Here is a 13,284-nt window from a genome sequence, read left to right as displayed (position 1 = left end):
CACCCATCTGGCTTTCATGCCTAAAATAGGACTAGAACTCACATTCTCCCAGTTTTTAGCCTGGTGCCTTAACCACTAGACAAAACTGGCTGATATAATCAGAAGGAGCCAGGTAGCACCTATTTTGATCAATATAATTTATGAAAAAATACAAGCTTTTGTAAGCTCATAAAACACCTGCCTTTTAACAAAATGTTTTGGTTAGAAAAAGTGTTCCAGACTGATTTTGTTTTTTAAATCATAAATTCACTTGCCCGCTCCTACATTATTTACGCTTCTTGGATACGTGAGACTTAAGATACTTAATCTATAGAAACGTTCTTTCCTTAATATTATCTTAATAGATGCAATGTTTAATTTTATTAATCAAAATTACTAATTTACTAATTGAATTGATTTCTATAATTTAATTAAAATTAAATTTATCTTAATAGAACCGCTTTCGTGTGGAGGTGAAGGAGCTATGCTAGAAATGAAGGGACGGTGAATTCTAGATCTTTCTTAGACATGAAGGCCTGCTGGGTGTCTCCTCTCTCTCAGCCCAACCCACCTCACAGGGTTGTTGTTCGGAAAATAGGCAGGAGTATTAGCTATATTCACCGTCTTGAGTTGTATATAAAAGGATAGGATAAAAATTTAATAATACCTGCTTGTGGACAACAGTTGTTTCTTACTTTGTTGTTCCATATATTTTTATACCTTTTTTTTTTTAATTCAAAAAGTTTTACAGAAAATTTCCCCTTCCCCCTCCTCCCCTCCCTTCACAACCCCCCTCCCCCCCCCGACTTCCCAGAACGAGCACAAGGTATAGTTAAAAATAAAACAAACATATGCTAAAAAATTTTCGTCCCAACTTAATTATACCCCTACAATCATCAATTCCTAACTTCCCCCGAAAACAATCAAAAATAATACATCATAATCATTCAAAAACAGTCTGATAACTCTTAGTCTGATATCTACTTTGAATATAGTCAATCCATTTTTTCCATTCCTTTAAGTATCTTTCTTGCGTATTGTCTTTCAAAAAGGCTGATATCTTCGCCATCTCAGCCAAATTGACAACTTTCAATATCCATTCTTCTATTGTAGGTACTTCTTTTTTCTTCCATTATTGTCCTATTAGTAATCTTGCTGCTGTTATTAGATTTAAAATCAATTTAGTCTCAATTACTGTACAGTCCGTAATAATTCCCAACAAAAAAATTTCGGAACTTTATCTTCTTTTTCAAAACATTTTGTAAAATCCACCAAATTTTTATCCAAAAGGCCTTTATATCCTTACAAGTCCACCAAATATGAAAATATGTAGCATCATCACAATTACATCTCCAACATTTTGCTTGCATATCTGGGTACATACACGATAATTTCTTAGGATCTAAGTGCCATCTATAAAACATTTTATAAAAATTTTCCGTCAGATTCTGTGCCTGCATGAATTTAACATTTCTAACCCAAATTTTTCCCCAAGTTTCCAATAATATTGGCTCCTGAAAATTTTGTGCCCACTTTATCATACAGTCCTTTACCAAGTCCCTTTCAGAATCTATTTCAAGTAACACATTATACAATCTCTTTATATGCTCCTGAGACTGATTTCTAATTTGCTTTACCAAATTTCCCTCGTTCTGCTCTATACCAATTTTCTGATCTTCCTTCCATCTAGCACGTAGTTGCTCATATTGAAACCAAGTTTAATTTTTCCCTTCTTCTTTTAGTACGTGCAGAGATTTTAATTGCAAATTACCTCTTTCAGTATACAAAAGATCTTTATATGTAATCATTTCCTGATTCTGTTCTATATTTATATTCTCTATTGTATGTCTAGGACTTGCCCATATAGGAACCTTATAATTTAGTTTGTAAGAGTATTTTTTCCAAACACGCAGAAGAGCAGTTCTTAGCACATGATTTTTAAAGGCCTTATCCACTTTTTTGTCATAAATTAAATATGCATGCCATCCATATAGCAAGTCATAACCTTCTATATTCAAAATTCTTTCCTCCGTTAAATTAAACCAATCACTTATTGCAGAGAGAGCAGCTGCTTCATAGTATAATTTAAAATTGGGCATTTTTAAACCTCCCCTTTCCCGAGAATCTTGAATTATTTTCATTTTAACCCTAGCTTTTTTACCTTCCCATATAAATTTATTAATTCCCTTCTGCCATTCCTCAAGATTCTTATCTTTCTTAATTATTGGTATCATCTGAAAGAGGAATAAAAATCTAGGTAAAACATTCATTTTAATAACAGCTATTCTCCCAGCAAGGATAATTGCAATTTTTCCAAACAATCAACTCCTTCTGAACTTTTGCCATAAAACCTCATAGTTATTCTTATACAATTTCACATTTGACGATGTAATATAGACCCTAAGTATTTAACCTTCTTTACAATTTCAAATCCTGTTATTTCCTCTAGTTTTTCTTTCTGTTGTCTGGCCATATTTTTATTATCACTTTTGTCTTTTCTGATTTACCTTAAACCCTGAAACCTTCCCATATTGATCAATTATTTCCAACAAAGATTTACTAGAGTTTATAGGGTTTGTTAAAGTAATCACCAGGTCATCTGCAAAAGCTCTCAGCTTATATTCATGTTGTCTATTTGTTGCCACCTGATCAGCTATTATCATATTAAATTGATTCTGTAATAACTTTATTGCATCTTTAAGTTTTTGATCATGGGTTATGTATTAATAATTGTTGTTTCTTATAAATTCCTCTTCTAAATACCTATGCTGTCTTTGTTGCTTATTTCTCTGTCTATTATTAATATATATTAATACACCTCTCATAAAAGCTTTACTGGCATCCCAAACCATTTCTATCGATGTTTCGTTATTCAAATTATAATCAAAAAATTCTTTCATCTGCTTTTTACATTGATTTACATTATCCTGATATCTAAACAAATTTTCATTTAATCTCCAAGTTCTTCTACCTTCTTTTCCATATTGCAATTCCATCCAAACAGGACTATGATCAGACAAACATCTTGGAAATATCTTAGTTTTCTTCACCTTAAAAAGCAAATCATTAGAAATTAAAATAAAATCAATACGTGAGAAGGATTGATGCCTATCAGAGAAAAAAGTATAGTCTCTTTCCTCCAAATTCCGCAGTCTCCATACATCTCTCAACTCAAAATCTTCTATCATGTCAAAAAAGGATTTAGGCAGCTTTGCATGTGCAGGTATCTTCTTAGAAAAAGTTCTCTTGTCCTTTCGTGTATCTATTACTCCATTCCAATCTCCCAATATAATACACGATTTATAATCCCATAGAATCAACTTATCATACAACATTCTATAAAATTTTTCTTGTTGCTGATTGGGTGCATATATACCAAACAAAAGGGTCTTTTTTGTTTCTATTGTAAGTTCAATAGCAATATATCTTCCGTGAATATCTGCCTCTATTAACTTGGCTGGTATATCTTTTCTCAAATAAACCACTATGCCATGTTTTTTGTCCAAAGCAGAAGCAACAAAATAACTTTGAGTTTATTAAGTACTTTTGATCTGATAGTTTAATATGCGTTTCTTGTAAGCAAATTACATCATTTCTAAATTGTTTCAAATAATGAAATATTTTTCTTCTCTTCTGAGCTGAATTCAAACCATTGACATTCCAGGTCAAGATTTTATTTGCCATTACTGGCCTGCTGAAGCTTTTGAGTGATCAGCTGAAGATCGTCCTCCCGTATCTTCGGCCGTGCTCCTCCCACCGCTTCTGTAGCAGAATCCTGAACTTTACTTTGAGTTTGTTGCTCCTTTTCTTTACGCTTAAGGGCTCCCCTCGTCAGTCTTTGTTCTTGTGGTTGTTCCTCAGATGGTAACATCACTGGAATCACCTCAGCTTCCACACCCATTTGAGTCTCTTGAATTCTTTTTTCTATTATTTCTACTTCAAGTTTCAGCACGGTGGAAAGAAAATCTTTGGCCTTAAGCACTGTATCAATACGATATCTCCTTCCTTGATAATACACTGTCAAACCAACTGGAACCTCCCATCTAAATTGAATCTGGTATTTCTTAAGTTCTTGTGTAAAAAATGTAAAGTCCTTTCTATCCCTTAACATCTTGGGAGGAATCTCTTTCAAAACCTTCAGCTCCTGTTCTCCTATTTTCAAGTTTTTCTGAAATGCAACTTGCAAAATTTGATTTCTCACTGTTCTTTTCAAAAAATAAACCACAATGTCTCTAGGAAGTTTCTTCTGCCTAGCAATCCAGGAATTAACTCTATAAATTTTGTCAATTTGATAAGCAACCTCTTGTGGATCAAGTTCAATAAATTCAGCCAGAGCTTCTGATAAAAAATTTTTTAAATCTTCCCCTTTCTCCTCATTCAAGCCCCTAATTCTCAGAGCTCCTTCCATCATTCTATACTGCATCACCACCACTTGATCTTCATTTTTGTCCAATTTAATTTGCATTCCCCCCATTCTATTTTCTATTTGCTGATTTGACTGAGCAATTTCTTGCACCTCCTCCTCCTCCACCACCTCCAGTCTTTTTGCCAAACCTTGGAAAGCCATCAAAATATCTTCTCTTATTTTTTTATTATTCTCTTTTATTTCCTCTCTTATTTTCTCATTATTATCCATTATCTCCTTAAACTTTTCTTCAAAGACTTTCCCTTGTTCTTTAATCAAATCTTCTAAAGCTGGTTCAGAACCCCTTCTACCCCCAGTCTTAGGTGGTTTAGTTGCCATTTCAGTTTTTAAAATTCACAAAATATAAGTCTAGAAACTTTTCTTTTCCCCTTTAAGTATAGGAGAGCTCACTTCACTTCATTAAAATCCACACATAACATTTCTTAGCTTCTTAGTTACACAGGCTGTTTAGAATTCCATTGTTCACTTTCACTCCCTTTCAGGCGCCATCTTAAAGTTGAAACAAAGAAAAAAAAGTTTCTCTTTTTAAAAGGGTAGAAGTCAGGAAATCAAAAATACTTGCAATCCAGTAATTGTTCACTCGTGCTCATTCCGTCTGCTTATAGGAATCCATAAAGATAAGACAATTAGCAGAGATGGACACTTTCTTCTTTTCCTGCTTTTGCAGGCACGCACTGAAGTCGGAGCTTGGCAGGAATATTTATGGAACTCTCGACCCTCAGGGTTCTGCTTAATTAAAAACAAAGCCCCTGGGGAGGTCTACCACACCCCTGCAGCTCTTATCTTTCCCTTTCATCCAGGGAAAGAGATTAAAGACGGCGTTTTCCTGGCTTTTACGAAGTTCAGTATGGAGCTCCTTAATTAGGAACTCAGCGAAGAAGGTGGCGCCACCTTGTATGCTTTATTTTGCTCAGGGCAGCTAACACATTGAATAAATTGTATCCTAAGAACCAAAACAACAATAATAAACTCTTGAGTCATTCCAGATTTGAAAAAGATTACATGAATTAGAGATCAGCTGTAAAACAATAAAATTGTGCTTTGTTTGGCTGTTTCTGAGCATTTAATATGGAAGATGGAAAGATGTCTCCCCTTAAGAGTACTCTTTTGAGACCCTCATTAAGTGGGTGTGAGGAAATTTTCTAGCCCAAATATTGGGGAACATACTTCTCTTGGGGTTAGGATCCCTCCCCCCTCATTTTAAAAGCTAAATGAATGCTCTCATTCTCAACGTTGTTTCTCAACCTTAAGAACGTGCAGATGTGTGACTTCAGCTATCAGAATTCTCCAACCACCCATGCTGGCTGGGGAATCCTGGAAAACGAAGTCCACACATCTTCAAGCTGCCAAACGCCGTTTTTGGAAAATGACTGGTTTTGTTTGTGGCTCCTGATGTTTTCTGTCTCAATTTCAGAGCAACCAACGTGTTGACCTGTATAAGTGGAAGGACGGTAATGGGGAAATCGGCACTTCCTTGCAAGGACACACCCGAGTCATCAGGTATGGCTGCCCCAGGGAGCCAGTGCATTTTGAGCCAGTAATACAGTGGTCTGGTAGCTGTGAGGCCTCCTTTCTATCAACCTTCCTGCTGCTCCTTCTTGTTTGCAAGCGCATCCCTAGCAGAGACATGAACCTATCAAAAGAGTTCCGCTTAATCATCTCTGAGCTACAACTTTTGTGTTGTCTTCAGTGGAGGCCAGGCTGGGATTTCTTAACCTTGGCCACTTGAAGATCTGTGGACTTCAGCTCCCAAGCAACTCGGCTGCACATCTCCGAGAACTCCCAAAATATCACGATCCACATTTCTGCTTTCCACTGCTCAACGGCATTGGAGTTGCAGAAGCCGGATTCCATAGGGAAAGCTATTTTGCAGTGTTTTTATTGGGGAAAAACGTCTGATAATCTCTGAAAAACTTTGCTGGGTTCTCACAGAAATCAGCCTTGGCTAAGCTGTAGCACCAGAATGACCCAATATAGGAAGCATAGACTGCATAGTTGTTATTGGGTTTTTTTATTGTTATAGCCTCCCATGAAGATTCTGTTGAGGTAGCCGTGTGCAAAAAGAGCAGCCTAGGAAAGGAGAAGCCGAATGGGGCAGGTTTCCAGATTTTCTTGCAAAATACCGGTATGGTTTTTCCTGACAGTGGAGAAGGTGGTGGCGAGTGACTCTGGTCATCATAAGCTGCCACCGTTGAGCTCTCCTGTTCATCTGTTTCAGGGATGAACCTAGAATTGGAAGAGTTGGAAGGGACCTTCTGTCCCTCTTCCTTCTGTAACGTTCACTTCACCTTCTATATAGTGGTATGCCCCCACCCCCACCCCTTTATGACCTGTGGACTTCAACTCCCAGAATCCCTGTGGGAGTTGAAATCCACAGGCCATAAAGAGGGCCATAATTAGATTCATTTTCTTCTCTTTTTCTCTCTCTGCCTTTTCTAGTGATTTGGACTGGGCGGTGTTTGAGTCAGATCTGCTGGTTACCAGTTCGGTTGACACATACATCTACATCTGGGACATCAAGTAAGAGTTTTGGTCGTCTGTAAGAAGACAGACATGGTCACAAAGTATTTTTGGGGAGAGTGGAAGTTCCTGGAGGGCAGTGGCTCCCGACCTTTTGGGCACCAGGGACCGGTTCCATGGAGAGAGGCTTTTCCACGGACCGGAGGGGGCATGGTTTCATGTGCTGCCTGCATCCTGTGGATGGGACTTTGCTTTTTCGCGTGGACCAGTTTCTGGCCTGCCACGGATCAGTGTCAGTCCATGGACCGGGATTGGGATCCCTGCTGTAAGTGCAAAGAGGAGTTAAATTTCCACCCAAGTTTGTGTGTGTGTGTGTAGATGAGGTGGGGGAGAAATCTGTGACATTGAATTACAGGTTTTCCTCAATTTATTACCACAATTGGGACCAGAATTTTCATTTTTAAACAACGTGGTTGTTAAGTGAGGCGCCTCCAATTCTACTATCTTTTTGCCCTGGTTATTAAGTCAGTCACTACAGTTGTTAAGTGAATCACAGTCATTAACAAATCCGCCTTCCCCCATTGACTTTGCTGGTTGGAAAAGTTGCGATGGGGATCACGTGACCCCCCAAGATGCTACAACCCTCTTAAATCCATGCCGGTTACCAAGCGCCTGAATTTTGATCACGTAACTTGGGGGGAATGCTGCAACAGCATTGTTAGTGTTAGTATCAGTTGTGAGTCACATTCCAATACATGCCAGAAACCTGCCTTCAGGATCCTCATGCCAGCAAGGTATAGGTGGGCCTTGGTTTACAGCCATTTATTTGTTACACAGCCATTCAAGGTTACGCTGAAGGGTCCACCTGGACCTTGCTGGCATGAGGACCCTGAAGGCAGGTTTCTGGCATGTTTTGGAATAATGGGATCACTGGAACCAGTTGTTTCCAAGCGGTTTGCCACAAAGGTTGTCCCATGTCCTGTAGTCCAGGGGTCTGCAAACTTGGCTCTTTTGAGACTTGTAGACTTCAACTCCCAGAGTTCCTTATCCAGCTTTGCTTCTGGGAGTTGAAGTCCACAAGTCTTAAAGTTGCCAAGGTTGGAGACCTCTGCTCTAGGCCAACCAAAAAACCCCAGTTGCCTGCTTAATCTTGGCAGTACATGCCAGAGATTTTCGTTTTCTGCACTCAAGGCAAATGGTTTTGCTGTGACTGTGGTGCAGATCAACCGGAAGATGGCTGGTCTCTGAGGAGTGGCTCCTGCAGCTGCATCTGTGTGTGAATCACAGCTTCAGGCCTGCCTCTTTTCAAGCAGGGTCTGCCTTGATCAGTGACTCATGCAGAAATAGCAAGGGTGATCTCTGTAGGTGGGTTTATTTTAATCCAGTGCATATGCTATGAAAGTAACTCCTCCCTCCCATGGGTTTTAGAGCAATGTATGCATAGAATTCTAATTAGAGAGATGCGGTGGCCTAGAGTTGGAGATCTCGCCTCACAATCAGGAGGCTGTAGGTTCGATCCTAGGTAGAGGCAGATATTTCTCTCTCTGGGCACAATGAGAATATATCTGCTGAACAAAGCTCCGCATTGGCGACAGGAAAGGCATCTGGCCATTAAACGCTCTGCTAGCTCCATTCAGCTGCCCAGACTCCACCCCGCAAGGGATTATGGGGTCATTAAATGATTATGTATAGAATTCTAATTATTTGGTTGTAGGAGTTTAGAAGAACATCGTTAAGCTGTATGTTCTTATGGCAGCATTGTTGTCTTTCAGAGACACCCGAAAGCCTACTGTCTCTCTCTCCGCTGTTGGTAAGTACCGGTGGGTGACTAACCTGGTTGGAAATCTTTACATCTTGCCTTTCATGGAGCTTCTGCACAGATCATGGATATGACTCCCATAGATCGTCATTTCGGTTCCCCCCCTCCCACACACCCCGGCACCATGAAACCACTGTCAGATCTTTTGTTCTGAAATATTTCCATTGCTGCTCTTTCCTTCCCCCAAGTTGCGATTGTTTCGTTTACTACTGCAATATCGTAATAACAGGACATGGTAATATGGGCAGGTGGTGTCTAAATACCATTAGGGTGCTGGATATGCTGGTCATGAGTGGGTACATAGAGCATAGAATTACAGATTAACAGAGTTGGAAGTGACATTGTAGGTCATATAGTACACACACACCCCAACCCACCCAAGCAGAAGACCCTACACCATTTCTGACAGATGACAGTCCAGTATCTTCTTGAAAGCTTCCAGTGATGAGCTCCCACAACTTCCGAAGGCAACTTCTGTTCCATCAGTTGATTGTTCTCACTGTCATTATATCATAGGCTTACTGAATTGTAGGGCTAGAAGGGAACTTGGAGGTCTTCTAGTCCAGCCTCCTGGTCAAGGCAGGAGACCTTATACCATTTATTTATTTTTATTTTATTTATTTTATTTGCATTTATATCCCGCCCTTCTCCAAAGTCTCAGGGCGGCTTACACTACCATCCTGCTCAAATGGTTGTCCAGTCTATTTTTGAGTACCTCCAGTGATGGAGCATTCACAAATCCGGGAGGCAAGCTATTCCATTAAGTGTTCTCACTGTTTGGAAATTTCTCCTGATTTCTACATTGGATCTCTCTTTAACAAGCTTCCACCTACTACTTCCACCTATTTGTCCTGCCCTCTGGTGCTTTGGAGAAGTACTTGGAATTACCTTGTTTCTTGTGTAAATTAGCTAGTAGCCCATGGCAGCACCTGGTTTATAAGGCCTCAGGAATGTGATAGACAGACAAGTAATAAGGTAATAAGGCCTCAGGAATGTGATAGACAGACAAGTAATTCTAGCTAGAGCATGAAGTCTGTTCCATACTCCTGGAGACCAAACTTCCATCATGGCACAGAGATGGTGTCAGGTGTGCCTCCATTCAAAACTCAAGGAAGAAAAACCCCAACTCCATGTAGAGAAAGGTACTTTTACTGAGCATGAACTGAATGCAACAAAAAGAAAGCAAAGTCTGAGGCAATAGACGCGAAAATTATATTTTGAAAGCATTCCCAAATCCCTCCCTCCAAGGACCTAAATTGAATGTCCAGTCCACAACTCCCCAAGGTGTCATGTGGGTTGCTTCTTGAGATGGTCCCATATCTCTGGTATGTCAGAACAGTTGTAAGACAGTGAGAATTTTCCTCCCTTTCACGAGACATCTCCACCAGCTCACTTCTCCCCTCCCAAATACCTATACCTCCCCCCCTCCCGTTACTGTGGCAGCCGAAAGCAAGCAAGCATCATAGAGGCTGACAGGAGGGCAGGACAGTGAGAAGGTTGCTTGAGGTTCTAGCATTGGAGTGGCACCCTCCCGTGACAGCTTGGAGCAGCCACATGAATTGATTCCCCTGCAGTGTTCCATGTCAGGGGTCTCCAACCTTGGCAACTTTAAGACTTGTGGACTTCAACTTCCAGAGTTCTCTGGGAATTGAAGTCCACAAGTCTTAAAGTTGCCAAGGTTGGAGACCCCTGCTCCATGTTATAACTCTGGGGTCAAATCCTTTCTTGGAACTTCTTAAGTCTACACTAACCATAATCACCTCTTGTGCTAAACAAAGCCCAATACTTCCTGGTGGTTTGAATGAGCCGGAGAGGTTAGCTCTATCGTAGTGACCTTGTTTCTTTCTGGAAGGCGCTCATTGACTCCTAGTCCTCTGCTCCTTCTGCAGCTGGAGCCTCCCAGGTAAAGTGGAATAAGAAAAATGCCAACTGCTTGGCAACCAGCCATGATGGGAATGTGCGCATTTGGGACAAAAGGGTGAGTCCTTGTTCTTTTCCTTTCCCTGCTTCTATCTAAGGAGTGCGTGCGTGTGTGTGTGTGTGTGAGAGAGAGAGACAGACAGACAGACAGACACCGGGGGAGATGACAACAGTGGACATTGCAAGCTGGTTAGACCCTATTGCTCTCTGAAGCCTACTTCACAAGCAATATGTTAGATCCATGGTTTGCCTATGGAGATTCTCAGCCATCCAGATCATGGTTGTCCCAAAGGTGCTTTTTCAAGAGGCAACTGGACTTTCTGGTTTTTCTTTGAAGACGTTTCGCTTCTCATCCAAGAAGCGCCTTCAGTTCTTACTGGATAGAATATAATGATGACCTCAAGGAATATAAATCCTTCCATTCCTCACCATCCAGTTCAAGTTGAAGGAGCTTCTTGGATGAGAAGTGAAACGTCTTTGAAGAAAAACCAGAAAGTCCAGTTGCTTCTTGAAAAGTACCTTTAGGAGATCCATGGTTTGTGGTAAATAGCAATGATAAATGATGGCTTTATGGTTTAGACAAACCACAGTGGCTGGGTTCACACAATGCAATTGCCCAAATCAAAGAAATAGCATTAAGATTTAGTGGAAAGAATATGGTAACAGATACGTTCTAAGAGATTCCCTGGGCAAGAAACAACTTGTCCCTTAGGAGAGAAACTTGGTCATCCTACCATTGCTGTGAAAATTCTTTTGATTCTTACAGCGCAGAAATAACCCAATTATCTTTTTTTTTATCTTACTTTTTGGATCTTGCCATTGGACCCTGGGCCATAACCTCCACTCTGTATCCGTAAGAAATGCAAACCTGGGTATTTCCTGTTTTGTGCCTCCAAGTTGTCTTGCAGTTCCACCACCGCCTGTATCTCAGGCTTCCATCTGTTGAAGCGGGAGTTGTGATCTTGTGTGAATCCAGATGGTGGCACCAATCAGCATTCATGTGTCTCTTGTAATGCAAGAACATCCCAGATATAAGAGGGGTGGGGCTTCAGCCAGAACTAATAAACATGCTATTAAGAAGGATAAATCAATTCACACTAAGGTTTTCTTTGGAATATCTTTAATCACTTAATCAGAATAGAGCTGGAAGGGACATTGGAGGCCTTCTAGTCCAACCCCCCGCTCAAGCAGGAGATCTTACACCATTTCAGGCCAGTGGCTGTCCAGTCTCTTCTTAAAAACCTCCAGTCCTGAAGTACCCACATCTTCTTGTGGCAAGCTGTTCCACTGGTTAATTGTCCTCACTGTTAAGTAGCTTCTCCTTAATTCCAGGTTTCTTCTCTCCTTGATTAGTTTCCATCCATTGATTCTTGCCTTCTGGTGCTTTGGAATGCCTCTTCTTTGTGGCAGCCTCGTAAATACTGGAATCCTGCTGTCATGTCTCCCCTAGTCCTTCTTCTGTCTAGACTAGCCATACCCAAATTCTGCAACTAGTCTTGTTTTAGACTCCAGCCCCCTGATCATCTTAGTGTCAGGCCTGGAAACCCTACTAGACTTTAGGGTTCCAGATGCTGCCACATTTTTCCCCTGAGGGGAAGAAGGGGGGCTGAGGGGTATGGTAACATTCTTCAAGCGGTCAAGGTCGGATGGTGTTCACATCTGCAGGAAGAGTGGCGAGAAGATATTCGAATGAACTGGGAGAACGTGGGACCATGTGACCAGCAAAGGGGTCAGGGGGGTGGGACTCTTGGGGTTTGTATAACTGGAAAAAGAATCCGGAAGTTCAGTTTTGGAATTTCACTCATCGTGTGCCAGTTTCCTCATGCTAGTAAAGAACTCTGAAAAACAATGGCTTCTGAGTTTTTTTTATGCAGAAGAGGTTTTTCTGGAACCTTGACATTATTCCAAAAGTCATAACTTTCTTTTGCTAACGGTACCCTCTCCTCCGCTCAGAGGGGGCCCGTTAGGGGGGTGCTGGGCCCCAGCCTCCGCAACCTCCACAGCGGTGCAAAGACCCAGCGAAGATGGAAGAGCAGCAAGCTGAAAGCGTGGAAGTAGCACAGAAGCTTGAATCTGACGATTTAATTGAAATCACCTACTTCCCATCGGAAGATATGACTCAAAAACCCGAAGTGGTAGAGCCTGCTTGTCAGCTTGGAGCACGGCCCAAAGACTCCGATTCATGGGTAAGCTGTCGTTAGGGAGAAAACATTTTTCCGGGGCGGAATGGAGAGCCCCCTCCCTCTTCTCAACCTCACTGGAGGACAGTAAAACCCGGAGAATCGGGAGAGTCACTGGATTGGGACCTGAGAAACCCCCTGAAATCCCAGTCCCTATTAGACCTCCCTGAAACTTTTGAGCGTTTGGAAGTGAGGCCTCGTATAAGCTCAGCTCACCCACCTTGAGAGCCTTTAGCTCAGCCTAAATTCACCTTCCCTCCCACCAGAGAGGGAGAAATTACTGAAGCTCAAAGCCGTTCCGATGAACGCAGGAGGACCTCCCTTCCCTCCTTCAGACGGCAGGGAGTTCAGGCAGCACCAGGGACTTGGGGGGAATCGCAACTCCCCCCTCCAATTGACTTTTCCCGCCAACAGAGGCCTACGCTGCCTCCAGCTGCTTCTATTCCTCCTGGTTGGGCATTTTATCCTGGACAAGGGTGGATCCAATACCAATGGCAACC

The 13,284-nt window shown here is 41.3% G+C and overlaps 1 protein-coding gene across 10 annotated transcripts in view; it reads left to right on the top strand.

Moving 5' to 3' along the window:
• WDR59 (WD repeat domain 59) overlaps positions 1 to 13,284 on the top strand; it is a 111,542-nt gene that overhangs the window by 15,932 nt on the left and 82,326 nt on the right. For all 10 annotated transcript variants that reach the window (XR_009151947.1, XR_009151948.1, XM_058155426.1 and 7 more), the window contains 4 exons: positions 5,820 to 5,905; positions 6,845 to 6,925; positions 8,638 to 8,675; positions 10,574 to 10,662. Coding sequence is in view for 8 of the 10 variants with exons in the window: in XM_058155426.1 (XP_058011409.1) it covers positions 5,820 to 5,905; positions 6,845 to 6,925; positions 8,638 to 8,675; positions 10,574 to 10,662 (294 nt within the window). In the remaining 2 variants the exon portion in view is untranslated. The remainder of the gene's footprint in view (positions 1 to 5,819; positions 5,906 to 6,844; positions 6,926 to 8,637; positions 8,676 to 10,573; positions 10,663 to 13,284) is intronic.

This window comes from Ahaetulla prasina, chromosome 12 (genome assembly GCF_028640845.1).
Source record: "Ahaetulla prasina isolate Xishuangbanna chromosome 12, ASM2864084v1, whole genome shotgun sequence".
Classification (NCBI taxonomy): domain Eukaryota; kingdom Metazoa; phylum Chordata; class Lepidosauria; order Squamata; family Colubridae; genus Ahaetulla; species Ahaetulla prasina.
This window is presented reverse-complemented; position numbering and strand designations above follow the sequence as displayed.